Genomic DNA, 23222 nt, shown 5'->3' on the forward strand with positions numbered 1-23222 from the left:
AGGATGGAGACCAGACAATAATCGGTTCCAGGTTCTATAGGAGGTCTCAAGTTCAGCAGAGTCTGTGAACTTAGAAAGTGTTTGTAGTTGGTCCTCACAGGTGGATTTTACTTTATGGAGCAGTTGACTCTTAGCCTTCACATACAGAGAAGTGACTAGCTGATGGCAAAGAAGAGAGTTGCTTTCTAGTAGACATTAATTATGAGTTATCAGGAGCCATGCATTCTGAGCTAGGGGATGGGGCTTAACTACCCCCGGCAGAACGGTTGTAGATGAAATTAATTGGGCGTTGGGCGCGCGCCAACGCACTGGCAGCACGTGCCAAATAAAACCATCTTATTAACGCCCAACATGGATAAAATGCAGGAACAACAAAGGAGCAAGATTATCCTATTAGTTGATATGGACTGCTTCTATGTTCAGGTGGAACAGCGCGACGAACCCAGCACACGCGGTAAACCCTGCGTCGTAGTTCAGTACAAGAAGTTCAGAGGTGGAAGGTACATTTTTTTGTCACTGGCGCGTAGAGTTTCGTAAGTGCCCCTACTGCAATACAGATAGTTATTTATTAAGAACGGTTGATGATATATTAACATCCTCTGTGCCGTGGAGGCATTTTAAAATAGTTTTCTCACAATTTTTTATCCATCATAAACACCACCATGAAAAGGTATTGATTGGGAGACTTGGGTAATTTCTTTTTAGAGTGGTTTCAACTACAGTTAGCAGCCACCCATCTTCTAGAATGGCCAACTTGATCCCCTGTTGAGACATTTCTATACTAACCCAACTGAATAAAGCAGCCACATGCATATTAAAGTCCATAAATTTTGGCCCAAAGGTCACACTGTACACGTGTAGTATGTGAAAATTGTGTCATTGATATACAGAATGTAATAAGGTTACATGTCTACACTAGCTGTTGAGCTTCAAGTGTATGTATATAAAGTGTGGCCACTTGCTTAATAAAGTAGTCCATAACAGGTTGTTATCACATTTTGTCTAATGTATATACATTTTGCACATCGTATGTTACATCGTAATGTTTAGAAAGCATTTAGATTACATTACATATAAGACTGTGGTTATGTAACTAGTACAATCTGTATTGTGTTATTGTATGAGCGATGCAACAATCAATTTTGAAAATTAGGGCTGAGTGATACTGCCATTTTAGTATCACGATCGATACTAAAGTCACTATTCACGATACAGATAAGTCAACCATTGCTGGTGCTACATAGTTCAGCATGTTCAACTAGCCACTATCATCCTTGTTTACAATACTTATTGTAACACATGCTTTGAGATTTAATGACAGTAATGTAAGGGCATGGTATCACGATAGTTAATAACAAATATCACAATATCGATACTTTCAAAATATTGCGATATATTGCTAAAACGAAAATATCGCCCAGCCCTAGCTTCAACATGGTTTTTGATCATCAAGTGGTGATCAAATTCGAATAGTCACCAAATTGATTTGGTATTTACTGTAAGACTAAACCAAACAAGCAGTGTATTGTAATGCTGTAAAAGAGCTTGTATCACAAGGGAAAAGCTGTTTTGCCTAAAACCTAGCAATATGATTTAACTATTACTTGTGCATTGCCAAATTACATGGCAACAAGGTGTACCATATAGGAGGACATTTTTACGGTAGGAAAAGTTGGCAAATCCACCAGCATTGTGGCGAATAATTAATGTTCACGAAATCATCAAAATTTCCAGTGATTTATATAATGTTGCATTTCAATATAAGGTTCCCAATGTACAGGTGTACGCATTAAAACTTATTCTGTGCGCAGGTAATACATATAGATGCTTGTGTTGTGTTTGTGTGTGTGTGTATGATGTATTATGTACATGTCTGTATTTCCCTAGTATACTAGCTGTTGGTTATGAGGCTCGCAAGTTTGGGATCAGTCGTATGTTGCGAGGAGATGAAGCTAAAGAAAAGTGTCCTGATATTACCTTGTTTCAGGTACCAGAGAAAAGAGGTAAAGCTGATCTTACTAAATACAGGCTGGCTGGATCTGAGGTATGTAGTGCTGTGAATTACTGGTATTCTTGGTGTGGCATACTTGTAAGTAAAAGCTGATAGAAACAGCAAATAGTTTATAATGACAGAAACACCATGCTCAGTTGTTAAGTCTAGTTTAATACGCACAGTATAATGATCCTTAGAAATTCAACAGTTTCTAACAGGCGGGCCTTTTAACTTATTAACACAATGAACTATCTCAGAAGTGTATGCTTAGTCTCCAGATTGATTTTTTACAATACATATCAACATCACAATGTTCAGAAACAATCACGATTAATCCCAGAATCGATGCAATCTCCCAGACCTACATAAGACCATCTCGTAATAGTGACCATGTCAAGTCAAACATAGCTAAGGTGTGCCTCTTGAGTTCATTAATAGGACCAGAGTTGGGGGTAATGCGTTACAAATGTAACGCATTATGTAATAATATTACTTTTACAGTAACGAGTAATATAATGCATTACATGACAAAGTAGCAATTAATATATAACGGGTATTACTTCCGGAAATTGTAACAAATGAAATGCATTACTTCTTTTTAAGGCGCATTGTATCCAGGCACATGATTGATTGCATTTTGGGTCTGGAGATAGCGTTATAGGCATGGACAAAGAGTGATAGTTTAATAGGAGTCCCCTTGAGGCCAAGATACAACAACAAAGTATGTATTTGTGGCTGAACTACACCAGAGAAACACCTGTCTCACTGTTGTAGGCTGGTAGCTTGTATTTAGAAGGTTGGACTTACTTTATAGTTTGTAACAAATAAATGTAATATGTAATATTATTACTAGTTACAGCCCTGTAGATGTGTAACTAGTTACATTTTTTGTGTAACGACCCAATTCTGAATAGGACCACCTCATGATCATGTTCAAGCTACTGTATTGAAGTTGTATTTTGTCCCATGGGTACTTCCTTTAATGGTATCACTGTTCTTGTTCTTCAGGTAATAAAGGTTTTATCTCGTTATTGTGACTGTGTGGAGAGGGCCAGTATTGATGAAGCATTTCTTGATGTCACCTCTGTTGTCATGGAGAGGATTAGACAACATCATGAGGGAAATCCCCTCATTACATCCACCATGTTACCTGGAACACATATAGCCGGCTATTCTGCTGAATCTACAACTGATGGTGAGTCACTGTACAATACAATACTTGTTCAATCATAATTCCTATACTGTATGTCCAGGTGAACCATTTCGTGATGGATCATCAAGAGACGGATGGAACTTCAATAATGATGATGGTAAGTTTGAGTGTGTTGTTTATAGTGTTATTGTATGTAATTTGAGTGTGCAAAAGTTACCGTATTTCTTTGGTTAAACGCCACACCTTCAATAGCTGGCCTGTACTAAAATACAACAAAGTGTAGTCTTGTCAGTTAATTAGAAATAATTGCAACTGAAACAAACCAACAAATGATTCGAGATAAGAATGTCTGATTTGTGTTCATAATAATCACAAGCTATTACCATATCACAATGATAGAACTCTGTGATGTAATTATCATACTATCGATATAAAGTTTTACGTAGTATACAATATACAGTATGTATTTGTATTCTGACACAATGTACAGTAGATGACAAGTTGACATACAATTGCCTCATTGTTTATTGTACAAAAAGCTGTAGTTGTTCTATCCCAACACCTTCATCACTAAATGCCTGATCACGACAAATTCTTATTTCAATGGCTCCGTATTGCTTTGTAATAAAGTGACGGAAGAACCATGGAGCATCGGCTTGAGAACAGCAACCATTTTCTGAAGTGCACTGTTTACCGTCCCACAAAGGATCATCATAATAGAGTGAGTTATAACCAAACTCACCAGTTGTACCAGACTCACAATAATAGTCCTGTCCAACATATACAGGAGGGCTTGGTCCAGGATGTACGGCACAGGGACAGTTTGTGAGGTAATCTTTGTGGTCATCACTAGTGCCTACAGCGTATGTCCATATGTGTTTACGAGGGCTTGTGGTCGTGATTGACACACCATCAACGTACACACCATCCAGGGCTCGTGACACAGTATCTGGCTTGTAGTAATTGATGTTGCCATGTGCATATGCGTGTGGGTAAAATGCGTCAGTGCTTCCTTTCTGATATCCCTTCATCTGGCCACAAACCTTTGTGTAATGTGTGTCAATGGTTGAAAAGTTTGCTGAGTAACATCCTGCTGTTACACCACCTGTACAGAGAGATTTGTATGCTGTATTCTTTACCCATCCATCAGGGCAGTCATCTCCCTTAGTTGTGTTGAGGTCAGCAATCCTCATCCATCCTTTGTGCCCCTTGCAGTCTAATTCCATGTCACAGTAGACAAAATAAAGACGATCAGTTTTGATAATGTACTCTCCAGAGTTTCCACAACTTGCTGGGTTTTTGCTATAGATGTCTGCACAGGAAATACCAGGAGTGCTAGCCTTTAGTCCATAGTCAGTGATGGTGCAATTGTCTTCAGCCATTCCTCCAAGAAATTCCCCCAATAGAATCATTACCATGAAAACACAAAACCTAGGAGATTCCATGTTACTGTTCCTCAAAATGTATGTATCTCAGCTGAACAAATAATCTGAAGAAAATGAGCACTGCACTGCCTCTTACAGTTGGACTTCAAACACTGTGTACAACTGATCCTTTCTTTGTAAAAAGCACACAATATTTATACACAGATGATTGACCACAAAGCCTCTGTTGTAGAACAATGTCTGTTAGTAGGTGGTTGAATACTAAGCCAAAGGAGGGGAATACATTGGTTAATACACAAAGAAACTTACACATAACTATGTGTCTATGTACTTTGTACAGTCCTCCAATATTGTTTATTACTGCACACTACAAATAATATGACCATTTATGGTTTTGTTTTTTGTTTACACCATTAGCTGAGCTAGCAATTTTTCTAATCAAGTTATAGCAAGCTCCAAACTGTCTGTATGTGAAGGAGGTTGTACATACACATGGTTGTATGAATACATATATTTGTCCTTATAAGGACTTATGTCAATGCAAAACAAAACCTTGTGGAACACAACTGCCCATTGAGCCAGCACTGGGATGCCTGTGCACCACTCAGGAACTTGAGCCTTGTGCAGGCAAACCCTCCTGGGGCAGGGCTAGTAACCCGCAGGAGGACTGTCCAGGTCTCATGGAGAGGTCGCAGAACCTAAAGTTCCACAACGACCTCAACACTGCTAAGCAAGACAAGGACAGTTTGGCATTTACTTCCTCAGTTAACACAGATATACCCGTTGGTGTTACAGCTCAGCTGAGTTGGCTGCTTCCCTAGTTGACACCAGGCCATTTCTTACAGAAAGTAATTGCACGATTACTCACAAATTTATATCATTACCATCTTGATACTCCTGGCTAATATTCTAGTTGTAAAGTGTGTCCATATTTCAAGGTGTTGTTTATGTGAGGTCCCCAATGAACACTAAGTACAGTAGTTAGTAGAGCTGTAGTGATACTGTGTTTGGGGTTGTGTCAGTATAGTGGTCTTGTTACAATACTGTGATGTGTTGTGCTTGTAAAGTGGACAACCGGTGCGTACAGTAGGTCCATGTTGTTACTCACTAGCCCTTTCTTGAGTCTCTCTAGCAACATACCTGTAATTTTAGGACACAGTGAGCTTGTTAATGAGGATATAGTCTCCCTTCAGTACCTGTGCAATTCACTAAGGTCCCAAAGTATTCCATGCACACCAGAGGGAGGTATGACATATGTTACAGTACACACTACCATTTGATGTATGTATATGGTTATTTATTTCACAACATGAACCTACAAAACAAAACTGGAACATATTTTGTTAACTGTGTTGTATGTGTAAGCTTCAACTGTTTGTATAGTAGTAGTACATTTGTAAAAGTTTGGTGACATGGGTACTGTAAGTCATTGTTTTGTATGCCAAATCAAACTGTACAGTGCCATGAAGCTTACAGTATGGGAACACTATCTGAATATCTAGCTAGTCCCATTATTTTACTGTGATTATTGTGAGATTTCTGTGACAAAATAGAAACATGCAATTACAGAAAGCAGTGTTGGCAACACATGCATGTTGTAGATAGCTCCACTATGCACCGTGTAAATACTACATACATGACCCATAGGTGATTAATATTATGCACTCTTATTAGATTTGTTGGAAGAGGATGTATTGCTTCAGGACATGATTGAGTGTGGTGATGATGGCTCGTCTGATTGGCTGGATCCCTCTGTTGTTACCACTGATCCCAATTATCCACGTGAAACAGTTTCATTGTCCACAGAGGCTAACACTTCTAAAAATGGTAAAAATATATTACAGTGGAAGCTTGAGTTAGTCGTTCATCATTGAGCCATTTTTTCTTGGCCTTAATAAGCAGGTGGCTGTATTAAACAGGTGGATTAGTGTGTATAATTCTCACTTTATTTGGGAGAATTATAAAATTGGCCTTTTTAGAGTGGTGGCTTTTCTATAGAGGTGGCCACTAAGACAACTTCCACTGTATAAAACATTATACAGGCCTTAATTTAATTTTTAAGGTGCTGAGGATAAATGTCCTTACATATTCACAAATGTACAGACATAGCTTCAAATTGTACAGACATGAGCTAGAGGAGCACTTTGTATAGACTGCTGGAATTGGAATAGGGAGTTTCCATTGAAAGTTTTGAAGTTAAACACAACCACATAGCTGCAACATATCACCAGACTGTGGTCATAACAGCTGCTGGTGATAGCAGTACACAAAGGGGAGGTGGCATTGGTAAATCCTTGGGTTGGGAAAATGTAGTATCTCCTAGCAACCAAGTGACAGTTATTGTTAGCACTACAAACAAACATGCACACATCAGCTTTTATGGTAGCACTATTGGGTTTGCGGTTTTGCAAGGACATGGGTGTCCGTCTAAAACTAATTATGTGCAGACATTGTGCTATTTGTGCGGATTTTGTCCGTTGTATTTTGTCCGTTGTCCTTTGTCCGTTGACCGCACATTAATTTAAGGCCTGTTATAGAAATTCATATGTAAGTGACAATGGTGCACCCATGAATGTTGCCCATTTTGTGAAGTGCACTGTTTGCTGTCCCACAAAGGATCATCATAATAGTGTGGGTTACATATAACCAAATTCACTGGTGTTGCCAGACTTGCAATAATAGTGCCGTTCAATGATGGCTTGAATACCCTCAGGTCAGGTATTGGATTTATAAAGGATTTGTCGTCAAATATCATCCCCAGGGTGGAGCATTTGAACCTAATGTAGAAATTATTGGGATAATACAAGTGATGGGTATTTCGTCATGTTGTGTTTTGTAATTCCTTGTCCTTGATCTTGCACTTTTGGGAATTATACCATATTGTAAAATACTGTATGTTATATAGTACATTTAGTGGGGTGAGTATTACACATGTGATCACATGTTCACAGACACAATGTGTTAAGTACTAAACTCAAACCCACAATCACTTCTCACAGGTACTACTATATATTTACAGCTGGTCCAGTCAGCTAGTTAGTCCGAGTCCAAGTCTAGTCCGGAAAAAGTCCAAATTATCATTTTTTGGAGAGATCCCACAAGCATATGTGTGGTGTGGATCTTGATTGACCCTTAAACTCATGAAGATCTTTTTGGGTAATCAATAGGAAGGTTAAATGAGCACTGTAACTATAGCGGGTTACTTGTTATGAAGCAATGAACAACAGTGAGTCGTGTCTCCATGTTTCAAAATTCTTGCATTTCAATTGTTGGTTTATGCACGCAAGTCATGTATAGCCTGATAAAAAAAGTAAGGATAAAATGAACGGAACTTTTTGCAAGTTTATAGGAGTAACCACCATCAAGTTATGGATCACTTTATAAAGGTATGTTAAGGGTTTGTGTGTTTCCATACTGAAAAGTTATTTGCACGGCTAGTTTTGGCCTCACTGTTTGGCGTTGAGGAAAACCCCTAGGTATCATTTTAATCCTTGTTACATCACAAGTAAATTACGTAGCCATAGAACAGACACTCACACTTTGAAAGTTACAGCACTTTGTGCAAAGTATGCATATTTGGCCCAGTTTTTTGGCCTATGTCGGTTTAACGGTTAAACATAATCTGTCTGCTGTGTATAAATTTATCCATAAAGATTTTGTACTTCTAAATACAGTGTATGCCTCTATGTACCTATTATTACTACTATAGATGCTCAGGATACATCCCATAATAATCATACAAACCCTGAGGCTAATGGGGACGAGTTGTTAACACATTGGTTGTGTACACAAGGAGCTAATGAGGATCAACTATTAGCTGTTGCTGCTGTCCTTACCAGTGAGATCAGGGAGGCTGTCAGGAAGGAAACTGGTTTTACCTGCTCAGCAGGAATTTCCCACAATAAAGCAAGTGAATATACTAGACATTTGTCCATAGTCCCATTTGCAACACCTGTATTAGTATACAATACACATGTACGTTTAGACCGGTGAAACTAGGACATGGTACCAAGGTGTCAGGAATACATTTACTAAGATTGTTTAAAGAAATATATACTGTATGTATGTTTTCTGAGTCTTGTACTGTATTTGAAGAGCTTTGAAAGGAGTGTTCAATACATATAAATATTATACAAGTGTGGGTGCGTGCGTGTGTGTGTCTTCACTAACCGTTTATCTATTGTTAGATGTTAGCCAAGCTTGCTGCAGGCATGAACAAGCCTAACCAACAAACCATTGCTCCATTCAGCAGTGTGGATAACCTCATGGATAACACTCCTATTAGAAAAATGTGAGTACACAAAATACACAAGTAGTACATGTGTGATTGTTGTAAACAATGTACAGTGTATGTGGTACATGATACTACATAGGTTGTTGCTGAATTTAACCTTCAATTCATGTTTTTAAAATTTATTTTATTTGTTTATAATTTTTATTGTTTTAATTTTTGTTAGTTGATGAACCAACCTTGTAAGAACATGGGAGAGTTTGTGATAAAGTGTGAATCCATTAACTGTGGTGTTTGTAATATGTGTGTATGTAACACCAGTAGCCCATGGGTGCTGAGCACAATAGTGAACCTCACTGACGCAATACATTCAAAATTTCTCTTATACACTGCTTAAAAACTTACATATTAAGACCCAGCAGGTCTCATACATGTTATTTTATTTGTGTACTAGATAGCACACACACACACACACACACACACACACACACACACACACACACACACACACACACACACACACACACACACACACACACACACACACACACAACATGCATGCATGCACATACACACACACACACACATACACACACGGTTATATGAGATTCTTGTTTACTTCAGACGACATCTCGGTGGTAAATTTGGTCAACAGTTGACTACTGAACTAGGAGTGATTAATGTAGGTGAACTGAGAAGGTTTAGTGAAGCTGAACTGCAGACCAAGTTTGGATTAAAACAAGGGTGAGCGCGCGCGTGTGTGTGACATAGTAAATGTGGTTCATGTGTGGGACTTTTGGGTATCCACACCTTTACCTGTGAGACCTCCTGTGGGTCACTGGTCCTTACCCAGGAGGATTTGCCTGCACAAAACTTGAGTGCCTGAGTGGTGCACATGTATAGAGACACAAAACTATAGCTCACAATCACTCATGTGGAGTTGGTATATAAAATAAAACAATTTAGTTTAGTGACTAAGCAAGAGAAAAAGGCACTCGTTTTATTTGTAAAAATCAAGCAATTTTTTGGAAGATCCTTACACTATTGTGAGGGATCCAACATATGTATGGTGTTTTGAACAGGCAAATATTTCATAACCGAGACAAAGAGCTCATCACTGTGATTATTCACTTGTGTGTTCCTACAGTCACTTGTTAAAAGAGGTGCCGTCATCCTGACATATAACCTTTTATCATGATTGACCCTGATTGATACACAATCACATGTTGAGTTGATTTCTCATTCCAGCCTCTCAGCAGAAAGGATTAATATGGCAAAATAAAATAAAATGCAAAATAAAATAAAATGTTACTTCTCGGCATTACCACAATGTGACAACTTCGTTCATCTAGCTTAGGGTCTGATCAGCACTAAAGAAGGGGATAAGAGGATCGTACATTTTTGATAAATGACACTTGTGTTTCAAAAGGTTCTGTAGTTCTATAGTATTTGTGAAATTTTCTAGCACAGTTAGGCAATAGTTAGTACATATCCATTGTACAAGTTTAGACCCTTAACAATAGTGTAAGGGTCTTCCAAAGAATAAATCATTTCTTTGTAGAAACAGCCTTCTTCTTCCTTTATGGTGTACGAAGTTATTCATTTATATACCACTACATCACAACTGATTGTGGGTTATAGTTTTGTGTAATTATGTACTTGCCTGTCAAACACACTGCTCCCTTCGTTTATTGTTTATCTTCTTTTGGCATAAACAGTCCCAGAGTATTATTGAAAAAACGTAAACGGAAGAATGCTTATTTATTTTACGTAAGCAATTTCAGTCTGATAGTGTGTGTGACTTTGTAAATCATTAAAACTAGCCAAACTAATCCTACCAGTTTGTTCTATGGTTAGAAATAGATTATACGAACATTTACTGGTATTCTGATTGAAGTGGCTTATATGAATCAGATGAATATAAAACACAATATATCCCTTTAAAGTGCTGTTACATGTGTGTACGATTAATGTAGCACTCAGGGGGTATCTCATGACCAATACAGCACTTGGTTTTTCCTTGTGATGTAATAATTTCTTGACAGTTGACACTGTCCCTGTGTTGTGCATGCTATATCCATACATGCTGTAGTGATAGCCAATAGATAATATTTTATACAAACGAAGACTGCCATTATATCTTCTGAATACAGTATAAGTACACCTGTATGTGACTGTTGTAATTGCAAAGAGACCATGGATTCAGTGCAAGTACATACAGTACATGTGTGTAGTGTATGTTTAAAAATATACATAATTAGAACCCACAATCGGTTGTGAGGAGGTGGTGTATAAAATGATTTGGGTTTAGTTCAAGCTATGATGGATGAAGAGACAATCGTATAATGATTATGGGATTTTTTGGAAGATCCTTGCACTTTTGTTAAGGATCTAGCTCTGTGTGTCTATAAGTCATCAGTGTGTAGTTTGTTTATAATCCATGGTGTTGTGTTGACTTCACGTTTTGTTTGTAGTAGTCTTTCTTTTCTCAAATTACAGTCTCAAATACCTGATTGTCTGGCTGTATGTGTCAATAGTAATATCACGACTTATTCATCATGGTTACAGAATGTATGTGTTTGGTTGGTTGTATGAAAACAGGTCATACGGATACAACCTTCACTCTGTCACATAACAGGGCATATCCAAGCTGGGGTAAATAATCCTACATGTGTTCTAAAAATTACCTGCAGTTTTCAGTATTGCAAGATAGTGAGAGGTGTAACTATTACGTCAACTGCTTTATCATGTACAATTGTACTCTATATTAGGGATCTGGGCTTTTCTGGTTGGTACTATTATACTAAACCATAGTCTGGCCTTTAAAAAAATTAAATGTCTGGTATGCCTAGTATCGGGCACTCGTACAAAATTACGAGAATCCTGTAAAACCAATCAGATTGTAGCATTCACTATTAATGCATAATCCGCATGAAATTGTTTCGTGAGTCCGATACTTTTAAACATGGCTACTTCGCGTGCTGATATCGATATATGCTCTGAAGCGGCAGCCAGTTTTTTTGGGGTATCGCAGTTTGAAACAGGAGCAGAAAACGGTTATTAATCAATTTCTCTCTGGAAAAGACATATTTGCTGTTCTTCCAACTGGATTTGGAAAATCTTTGTGCTAAACATGTTTGCCATCTATTTTCGATGCTATTCTCGGCACTGATTGCTCCATTGTAGTAGTGGTTAGCCCTCTCGTGTCCATTATGAAAGATCAGGTGAGACAATGGTAATACTGAAAAGGTGATAATGCTTTACACTGAAATTAGACCGAAACTTTCAATCTATAAAAATATTTTTACGTTTTGCTGCTTTATTTGTATAGCTATAGGGGAGATAGCTTCAGGAAAGTTGTGCAAAGGATTGTCGAAGTACGGAGCTTGATGCCACTATCCGTGCATATGATGTGCTTAACAACAACAGCAACGAAGTCACTTCGAGAAGAAGTTATGACCATTTTAGGATTGAGAAATCCTGAAGTGATTGCTGTGTCACCATCCAAACTAAATATAACTTTTATGATCAAAAAGTATTACCGTATACAAGAAGCGTTCTCATGTTTGGTTAGTGGATTGTTAAAACAGAGAACAGAGAGAACAATTTCCATGAGTAATCATTTATTGCCAACGTTTGGCAGAGTGTGGCCGTCTGTATCGACATCTGCGATATTGTCTTAATAAGCACTTTACTGAACCAGTTGGTGCTCCAGATTTGCCTGAATTCAGACTTGTGGATATGTTTCACAGTTCAGTGGATATTGAGATAAAGGAACACATTTTAAATTCTTTCGTAAAACCCTCACATCTGAGAGTTGTTATTGCCACTGTGGCATTTGGGATGGGAATTAATTGCAATGATGTTCATCAAGTCATCCATGTTGGCCCACCTGAAGATATAGAATGCTACATTCAAGAAACTAGTAGGGCAGGCCAAGATGGTGGTGAGTCACTTGTACTTTTAATGCTGATCAAAGAGATAAGAATGATCCTAATAAATGCAAACATGCAAAATTACATTATAAGCACCACATGCAGAAGGGAGTGTCTTTTTCATAAATTTGAAGGATATAATCCCAGCAAAACCACTTCTTGTCTGTGCTGTGATGTACTGTATGCAGTTTAGACCAATGTGAAGAACTCCAGCAATTCAGTATTAACACTGTGTTATAAATATAGTCATTTCCGTTAAATATTGTAAAGTTATAACCCTCTGTATATGTTTTGTTCACTTACATGTTAGTAACCTGACAATGATTTTATAGTACAATAGAATTTATCCCTCACACACTATAAAGTTGATGTTTTCAGAATTCTAGGAAATAGGATAGACAATTGTCTCTGTGTTTTACTGTGTTCCATTTGAGAGACCATGCATGCAACAAATAGTCTAGCATAGCCAATCCGAAAAAATTAAAGGGTCAGCTGTGTCAGACTAGACAATATATGGAGTTTTACAGTCAGAGAAAAAGGTTAAGTACAGTACTACACAGAATGCTGTTACATTAGTGAAGTCAGTTATTTCTTCTTGTAGTAGCGACTTGTAAGATGATCTGCTACCCAAGAAAGTATCGCTGAGACTGACTTAATATGTACAACACTGACAGGTTTGTTAAACGAAGGATGCTTCCGTCCCTGTATAACTTCAAATACTTTGTGGTCCAGTAACTCTTTGATTATTAATTCTAGCTCCTTTTTGCTCTCAGGCACATTATGAACCCCACTTAATGAACTAACATCATTACTCTCATCAAACCTTGACAGTATTTCATTCATCACACCAAGTGCTTTGCTACGTCTAACGATACCTTCTGAGGTTTTGTTTGAACCTAGGCTTTTTATCGTCCCCTTTAAAACTTTATTCAGGTGTTGATCACAAGGTATATTCCTTCCCTTCACACCAGCAGTGTTGATAAATCTGCACAGTATTAACTGCTGGGTCATTCTAGGTGGCAAAGTAATACTGACAAAGCAAGTTCAGGCTTTCATTAGTACTAGTAATAGCATGGGTAGCAGTGAAATTTGGGATAAATACCACGAGTGCTGTATTGGAAATGGGGATAAATTTCATGAGGCAAAAAATACCACGAGTGTTGTATTGGAAATGGGGATAAATTTCATGAGGCGAAGCCGAGTGAAATTTACCATTTCCAATACAACACTCGTTGTATTTATCCCAAATTTCACTGCTATACCCATGCTATTCCCAGTTGATACCATACTCGCTGCATATACGCATGCTGTGCATTAGCGTTGCTATGTACGCAATTTGTCACTATGTACTAAACATGCGTAAACAAATTCTAGCCAATGAAATTGCAATAACAACTTTTTCACTGCTACCAGTGAAATACGGGATAAATTTCACTGCTACTATTGAGACTTTTGTATGGGCAGTGAAACAGGTATGGTATTAGCATAGTTACGACATCCAGCATTGATGAAAAGGGGCAAGAAGTACCGATAGTATAAAAGCACTCTACTGCCATCACCCTCCTTTATTGCGTCGCTGAACAGCATGCACATACAGCCTATGCTCATCAGGTAGTTTGTGGAATTGTGTACATAATCACCACTTGAAGATTGATGTATTTCTCCACAACACTTCTGCTCAACTGCTCCAACAAACATTTCCGTTCATCATCAATTAGTGTCCATGTATTTTCTGGGCAAGGAAGGATGTCTTCAGATGGTTGACTATCTAGCGTTGTCATTCCAAACGTGTCCTGTTATTGTGATGTCAAGAAAATCATTACAAGCATTAAAGCAATGTTTCGGTGATTTCCCAACATTCTGCTGGTTGATTAGATTTCGAATTTGGTAAAGAGTACAGTGCTCTCCAGCAGAATCGGTATCATAAAGGTATTTCCAAATAACCTGAAAAACAAAAAGTATATAAATAATTCTAGTTAAACCCCACCACGAGCAGGATATCGCTGTTATCAACCATTCGAAGTCAAAGTGAAGCTGAGGTATTGATAACTGAGATATCCTACGAGTGTAGGTAGGGCTTCTATCCACACTTTGGAATTATAATTCAGAAGGCTCAGTCTCATATCAATATGTATTTTGGCAAGATTATGTCAGCCATTATTGTTATAACATGCCTTTTTGCTCACCTTAATGTGATGACAATAACAAGTTATGTATGGTTTCAGAGATGTTGTGCTGATAGTTTTAGATCATATTATGTCTTCATGTAGCTTTTAGTCTAGCTGCTGAATTATCACTACCTTTCCCGGGGTTTAACTACCATATACTCCTAGTATTTTACTTTGATGTATGGCTCCAGTGGGATAGAAAGTATATTATTCACACAACCAATAACCTCAACCAGGACGACTTCCACGTGCCAGTCTTCAATTACTGGAACGAGTCCATCAAATCTCTTTGATGAGGATACAGAGTTGGACTTTGCCCCTTGGGCACCTCTCACACGAGCAGTTGTCAATTGGTCACCACCAAATAACAATGAGTGGAGCCTAGAGACTGATTGTGAAACGGTCCTTCCATTCCCAATATCTACTTCATGCCCATATTCCACCACCGGCACAAATTGGTGTACATTGGATAATATCTTGATCATCTCGTCCCCTTTATTTTCATTGTAAAGAAGTATACCTAATGGGGTCTACAACAAAAACCTTGTAACTTACTTTACAAACAAGTGAAAAATACATGCTTACCACCTCAGACTTTTCACTCATTTCTTTGTAGTTTGGATGGTCAATGTGCCAAGAAACAACATCAGAAAAGTTGAAATGGAAATAAGGCATGTGTGGCACTATAATGTGAGACACCATAATGTGAGACACCAGAACAGCAAGATGATTAGTAAGCTGTTCATCAATTTCTTTAGTTGGGAAGAGAAACTTTGCCATATCATCTGCACTGTTCAAACAAGTGTCAGCCTTTTCACTAGATCACTCACTAAAGTCAATTCGGTCACACACACACACACACATGTAATGAAAGTAGTGTACAGAGTGATCTTTTGAACTGTCACTCCGACTGTACCGAGCCTTAACTGAGAAGTCAATGTTATCTCCAACCAACTTGTATGTTGTAATAACAGGAGATTCTGCACTAACTGATGAAGTATTACTGGTAGGTGGTTGTTGATGCAGAACTACTAGTGATTCAGCTACAGGATGGGTGATTACAGTTCCCTCATCTTCAAGATTAGTTTGTCTTTTTAATGGTGTTAATGGAGAGAAACATGGAACAACAAGACTGGAAGATTCTGAGCATGACGAGCATTCAGTAGACCATTCAGAACTCTCTGAATCTGGGTATTCAGACTCTTCTTCACTTCCAGAATCAGTCAAGTCATCTTCTGATGTCAATGGCAAAACTGGTGGAGAGCTGAAGGATGGTTCTGGACAGGATGACAATTCATTGGTAATATCTGAGTCAGGATATTCCATCTCAGAAGATGGCACGTAGGATAATCCATCCTGTGGTTGATCATCAATCTATAATAAACTTCTAATACTACAACTCCTGCACCCACCACCATTTATTACCTCATTTAACGTGTTAAGAAATAAGTTTCTCCACTAAATGTTATCAAACTTCAGTCCCACCTTCGAAATGATTGAATTTAAGGTTTGGTGGGAAATGCATACATTAATCATTTAAGCAAAAAAGGTTTACAATTAGGTAGCATCAGCAATTTGCTTACCTTAACTTCTGGTGACTGTCCTTCTTGCTGATCTGACAATCTGGGTCTTTTGGGGGTGGATGGAGCATCACAGCGATGAGGAATGGTAGCAAGGGGTGCGTTATGTGGAACATAAGCATCTGCTGCTTTAACAGTATCTATTTTAAGACCCTGCCACAACTTGGATGCCCTTTCGAACATGTTAAAGCAATGCCTGCACATTTTCCCTACATTTTCAACCAAAGACTGGGAAGTCACTGATGCTGAATGCATGTTGTAACTCTTCCTTCATTAGTAAACTCCATAGAGGTAAAACATGCTGTGATGATGACGTCTTTATCAGTCTGTTTCCTTTCTGATTCGTTATATTGCTTCCACATCCTAAACAGAATATCGTCAGAAGAGAAGCCATAATTACTACTTTATTGATAATGCGAAACACATAGAATACGATACAAGATTTGACGTAATACCGTAAATCACTTGCACAAGTGCCCAATGCTAGGCAGACCAGACCTTTCATTTTTTTAAAAGGCCTGTGCTATGCCAGACTAACTAAACCCAGCCTCACAACACCTTCATGGTTCCCTGATGGTATTGGTTAGGTACAACACTTCCAGTAGGCTTGCCACAATTTTTTCACTGTTGACTGACTGACTGATGCCTTCAGACAAGTGTAACTTGATAACGACTAAGGCTACGGGCTTGATTTTTGTTGCTGTTTGATATCGCTTCAGCTCGATAGGTGCCTTTTGACATACCGCAGTGCATACAATGCATGTGTCGTCAACTTGCCATTGTCCTCCTTTGTGTCCCATTTATCTTTGCTGACAGCACAAGGTGTCAATTCGTGTTAGCTGTTTCTAGTGATCAAACCCACCAATTGATTGTGATGAAATGCGAGCTTGGTAGTCACTCATTTTGGAGACAGTTATAATTATTTTGAAGTGGTATGACATCAGACATACCAAGTCTCACACATTGGGCGTGAGTCTCGCTCAACTGCATGCAATCTCACACTCACATGCATGGAACTGCTAATCTCACACATTGCAGAGTGGCTATACTCTTCTTCAACATTTGCCATCAATTACAAGTTCCAAGTCTAACTACATGCGCTTATAACTGAATACAGTAATTATACTTATAGGTGCTTGCTTCTATTTTTAAACATTTAAGTTATAAATAGCACTAAAGTAGGCATTAGATCAAGTTTGGCGGGATTACAAGGATGGACTATGTGGCAGTACTACCATTCATTGTGTGATGGGTTCAATCTAAAGCTGAGAGCTAGCCATGAAGTGACTGCAGCTGAATTTGAGGAAAAGTAGTTTAGCTATCCAACTGCACTAATATAATAGATGCATTAATTTGTATTATGGAAACTTCCAGCTATTATCCATTACACCATTACATCCTGTAAATGACAATTACTCTATTAACTTGTATGTTGCTTTGTGCATGGTAGCTAACTTGCTTCCTAAGATAACAATGGGGGCTCTGTTGCACATTAATTGTAAATCTACATCCCGTCAGGGAAATCTCACTCCGAACCTTGGCATCTCTGTGACATGTCAATCCTTACAAAAATGCACGCCTTTTCTAGTGGGGTTTGGGGGTATCCCCCCTTCTCCCCAGGAAGTCTTTGAATAATGAGTACTGTGAGATTGATCTTTTTCAAATTTTTTAGACATATTATTGATAACAAGTCAGTCATTTCCATACAGTCATAGCTGGTGCATGCTCTCAAGTTCTATAATTGCAGGGCATTTGGTAAGTGAGATGGTTTCCTTAGCCATCATATAGCAAATTATCTGCCTAGTACCATCATCAAGATTCAAAAGGGACTGACCAGTGGCTAAGCTTAACACTATAGCTGAGCCACTTTTTCTTGCGTGCTCATCCTTCAGTTTCGACATAGCAGCCTTGCTTGTCAACAGTAGCTCTTGAGAGTCTTTCACTTTCTGGCTTGAAATTCTGGATGATTCTGTTACAGAGAAACTATGGTTCCTACTGTAAATCAGGAAAATATCGGTGTAGAAAATTTTGTCTTAAAATTTTGACGCAACATATTTTCGTCACTGGCATAATCAACAGAAAAAAATTGACAGAATAACTATACGTTATGCACAAATTATTCATATAGGTGAAAATAATTTGTCATTTTAATTTTCGTCAATTCAGCCAGCAACAAAAAAATTTTGACAACAAATTTTCCTGTACTTGTCATTTCAATATCATACAGTACGATAGAACTGTATAGTAGGGGTTGGTAAGAGATCACATAGTTTCGTGGATTTTTCATACCTTAAAAAAACAGCAGTTGTGAGGAGGTGGTATATAAAAATGGATTTAGTTCAGATAGTGTTGAATGAGAAACAAATGTATAATAATGACGGCATTTTTTGGAAGATCCTTGCACTATTGTTGAGGATCTGTCTATGTTTGTAAGTCATCAGTGTGTAGTTTAAGCTTTCTAATCCATGGTGTGTAGACTTATTGTTTTGTTTGTGGTTCTCTCAAATTATAGTTACCTCAAATAGAATGTCTGGCCGTCTATCATACAGTACAATAGTACTAGTACTGTACACCAGTGCCCAATTAACCAGTTAAGCATTAACTGGTTAATCATTAACTGATGTTGTCTAGGTCAGCCAATAACAGGTGAAGAAACCTTTAAACTGGTTATTGGTAAACCATAAATTACCCCTGCTGACAAGTGTTAACATCATAACATAACCTCAAAGAATGTGTAAATATGTGATTGTAATAACTGTTATTGCAAGACAGGATGTTGATGGTCACTTTGGTACCACCCTAAACCTTCCAGCAGGCTTGTTCAGTCCTAGTATGCCTGCCAGTTATTACCAATTATTGGTGGCAATTAACCAGTGACAATAATTTTGTAGGTGTACAGTACTAAATAGTACTGTATATTATTAGGGATCATGAAGGTTTGGGCTTTTCTGCGCAAAAGTATCACCCTAAAACCATCCTCACAATACCTTTCGTTGCACCTTGGCAGTATTGGTTAGGTATAACCAAGCCTTCAGTACAACCTGAAATTCTTCCAATAGGTTAACGCAATTCAAAAATAATGACTTAACTGACTGATGCTGTCATGGAATGAGCTATATTTATATGTATTATTGTGTTACGTAATATTAATGTTGTATGTTATTAAGAATACTTTGTATAAATTGTGACAATTCATTATTATTGAGAGTCACCTAAACCATTAACAAATGGAAGAATAGTGAAGTAGAGCTGAGTCTAAGACAAAGGTGGCGCAGTTACAGTAGCAGGGTCCTAGAAAGGCTTGAAATTTTTGCAAGTTGCTTGGCCCTACCAGGGCTCGTATACCAGGATACATTAAGAACGCTAGGCTTATCTTCATGGCACCTATGATATGGACTTAAACAAAAAAAATGACCTCGTTCATCAAATGGAGACTTATGTAGCCCTGTTAGAACGGTGCAATGACAGGTAGAAGGCACTACTAAAAGAGCTAAACGGTGAGTCAAAGTCGAAGGAAAAGAAAGAGTATTTTTGGGTAGCTGAAGGCCAAGTCCACCTGTTATTGGATTCGAAGGAGACTGTCGCTCGCCTGCACGCACGTTTAATTAAGATAGCAAGAAAAGCCAGAGAGATGATCTCTGGTGGCTCCTGGGAAACCAGAACAACCACTGCAACCGAACCATAAAACTACCAAAACTGAATTTACCAACTTTTGGTGATAACCTCTTGTATTGGCAGGAGTTCTGGAATATTTTCGACTCATCTATTAATCAACCCAACATCTCTAATGTTTCTAAGTTCAGTTACTTGAAGAATTCTCTTCTAGGTGCTGCAGTATCGGCTGATATTGGGATATCAGTTACTAATGACAGCTATTTGACAGTGATACAATTCTTAAAAGAGAAGTTTGGAAATAGGCAAGCTATTATAGAAGTGTTATATTCTCAGTTACAACATTTCCGATTGCCATAAATTGATTCATAGAAATAAGCATACCCATGAAGCTGAATTGAGAAGATATTGAGGTAGTTAAATTCTCAGAAGGAGAGTATTACACATCAGAGAATTATAATTCAGCAGATCTTGTCAGAGTTTCCTATGCAAGCGTAACTCAAGTGTTCTAAGCCTACGGGCTTGATTTTTTAATGTTTGATTTTGTTTCATTCTGAGTCATGCCTTTTTATATACCGCAGTACATACAGTGCACACATCATTCACTACCTATAAATTATATTTGCTATAGCTATAGTGGTGGTAAAACTACTGATAAGACCTCTGAAGGCACAGCCAAGCTGAAGTTATTGCCAAAAACCTACAGTATATTGATCTAAGTAGCTACACATGTACTTCATTAAGAATACCAGCTAAATACTACACAACAAAGGACCATATCGAGTGTAATAGTGTACTACGAGCAAGAATAGAGATACGAGCAATGATTGTTCAACAAAACTCTAGAGGCTACTCACATTCAAGGGCTGCCACGCTTGCAAGCATGGTCCTTGCAAGTATAAATATGACAATATTTTAGTCAAATTGCGGTATCTGTTTTTTGATACCATCCAATACTTGTGACTGGATCTGTGAAAACCCAACACAATCTAAATTTACAGTATAAAGCATTGAATGTATTAGGTTAAATACTTGTGTATGACTTAAAAAAAAATCCTTAAATTTTTGAACGCTTTGTTCTTAGTGAAGGAAGGGCCTATGTAACAATAATAATCCTAGACATCAACTTATTCGCATAAATAGTACACTATTGATCATTCACCTTTGTATGTGGTGAAGAAAGTGATATGAAAAATCTTACCAAGTAATCGATTCCCCTACTCATGGTGAGCACGATGGATCAAATTTCAACTCATTGTGTCATGCTGCTCGTAAGTTGCAACCGTTTTGGCATGCGCCTGTAATGTATTTTCCCTATACTTGCTATATAAATTGATTTTTCTGTTGTTGCCACTTTGTAGGGCTGTAACTCCCCAAGTTATTGGCATGTGAGGCTGGAACTTGCTAGAACATACCAGGCCTTGTTACCATATCAGAGACCAGTCGTATCACAATGAAGGATAATAATTTATTACCATTAATTTTAATAGAGTATTTTTGTTGGACACCAAGACATGTGGACAGACATACGGACGTATGATTTTTCCCAAACCAATTTCTGGAAACCAGCACTTTAGTATTACGTTAAGCACATATGGTTAACAGTTTATGGCAAACTCAAAAGAAGACCATGCTCACAACACCATGTACAGTGTACAGTGTAGTTGCATTGTAAACCAATAACAGGCTTAGTAACAAAACATCAAAGTTCCATAACTACGCACACAAAACTAATGTCAGTTCTCCTACTAGCATATACTTATCAACAAAAAAAACAATAAAAAAAAAACAACATTGTATAAATCTCATTTACACATTGTTAAATGTTACAATCCTTAGGCCTGATCTTCATTTCTATTAAAGGTAAAGAATACCATCTTCCATACAGGTGTATTGATTGTCCGTGCTTGTATTGATGATTAAAGTGTATATGAGCACAGTCACTATACCACCATCCCCCGGAGTTATGACCATGCCAGCTGTTTGCTGCACAATTATTGTTAGATGCTTTATCGTTATCTTGATCTTTTGTTGTAAACTTCATACCATTTAGTGAGTGTGAATGAAATGGATCATCAGTAATTCCATAAAATCCTGATATTGTTAATCGGTACCGTTCAGTAGCTGGTCCTATTCTAAAGTTGCTATAAGACAGATGAGATTTTGTTCCATTGGTAAATTTGAAGTCAACACGGAGCTCCCAGTGACCTTGATTGGTAAGACAATGGATGGCACGCAGGCCATACCAAAATTCTCCAGTCAGGCTACCAAATCCATCTTCATAATCTACCCAGTCTCTGTTAAAATCAATACTTCCATCTTGTCTTCTCTGGATAACCAGCCATCCTCCTCCATCAGTAGTAGTGTCGCAAAAAGCTTTTTGAACTGATTGGCATTTTCCACAAAAGTTCTTGATAGTGTAAACAGCAGGTTTGTTAAAGGTTTGTCCAAATGTTGAATACCTGTACCCCAAGTTGCAGCAGTTTTCAATGATCGGGTTATCCTGTACAGCAGCACAACCAACTACAGCGTTATTCACGTCATTGGTTGCTGTCACCACTCCAATTAACAGTAGCAAAATAGTACCAGCATGTAACATTTTACCATGCTCTGAATATATTTCATAACTGATATGACTACAGAAGTATCAATTTATTTATAGGTTACTTACGCTGGTGCATATGTCATGATCATAATGATGTAATGCAGTTTTTTTAACTTTATGCAAGGGCAGTGGTCATCAAGTCATTCTTGTTACTATTATTGCTTCAAAACATCCCCTTAATGACCAATGTAATTATGCTTCAAAATTTTTGTCTAGTCAACATAGTTGTTGTTTACACAAAATCTGAAATTTGCTTATAATGTTTTACCACAAACCACACCAGTATGCAGGCCTACTTTATTCCACAGACTGGACTGGACTGGACTGGACTGGACTGGACTGGACTGGACTGGACTGGACTGGACTGGACTGGACTGGACTGGACTGGACTGGACTCGTGGACTGAGCTGGAAACAGCTTTTAAACAATAATCCAGGAATTATCCATCTCTTGCAACATTGGAGACACCACTATCAAGCTACAACTGCTGCTGCTGGCTCTTCCTTACAAATCAAGACACTAGCGCATGCACTAATTAATTAAAATACACTTACAGTACA

General features: G+C 38.0%; 2 protein-coding genes across 6 annotated transcripts in view; one reads left to right on the forward strand and one right to left on the reverse strand.

The window, feature by feature from the left end:
* The first annotated feature begins 320 nt into the window (after positions 1-320).
* Positions 321-23222, forward strand: part of LOC136247071 (DNA polymerase eta-like) — a 73928-nt gene continuing 51026 nt past the window's right edge. For 2 of the 5 annotated variants that reach the window (XM_066038683.1, XM_066038682.1), the window contains exons 1-8: positions 321-500; positions 1888-2089; positions 3002-3188; positions 3247-3303; positions 6206-6358; positions 8241-8437; positions 8719-8822; positions 9387-9506. In XM_066038683.1, coding sequence (XP_065894755.1) covers positions 352-500; positions 1888-2089; positions 3002-3188; positions 3247-3303; positions 6206-6358; positions 8241-8437; positions 8719-8822; positions 9387-9506 — 1169 coding nt within the window. In that variant the 5' untranslated portion in view covers positions 321-351. The remainder of the gene's footprint in view (positions 501-1887; positions 2090-3001; positions 3189-3246; positions 3304-6205; positions 6359-8240; positions 8438-8718; positions 8823-9386; positions 9507-23222) is intronic. The other 3 variants (XM_066038685.1, XM_066038686.1, XM_066038684.1) reach the window with 3 other exon arrangements.
* On the reverse strand, positions 21706-22680 carry LOC136247074 (fibrinogen C domain-containing protein 1-B-like). The gene has a single exon (XM_066038689.1). The coding sequence runs from the start codon at positions 22654-22656 to the stop codon at positions 21877-21879; it is 780 nt and encodes a 259-aa protein (XP_065894761.1). The 5' UTR covers positions 22657-22680; the 3' UTR covers positions 21706-21876.

The sequence above is a fragment of the Dysidea avara genome, chromosome 2 (assembly GCF_963678975.1).
Source record: "Dysidea avara chromosome 2, odDysAvar1.4, whole genome shotgun sequence".
Classification (NCBI taxonomy): domain Eukaryota; kingdom Metazoa; phylum Porifera; class Demospongiae; order Dictyoceratida; family Dysideidae; genus Dysidea; species Dysidea avara.

Excerpts from the sequence above, each read along its gene's own strand:
- LOC136247074 (XM_066038689.1), bottom strand. The coding sequence starts at position 22,656 with ATGTTACATGCTGGTACTATTTTGCTACTGTTAATTGGAGTGGTGACA.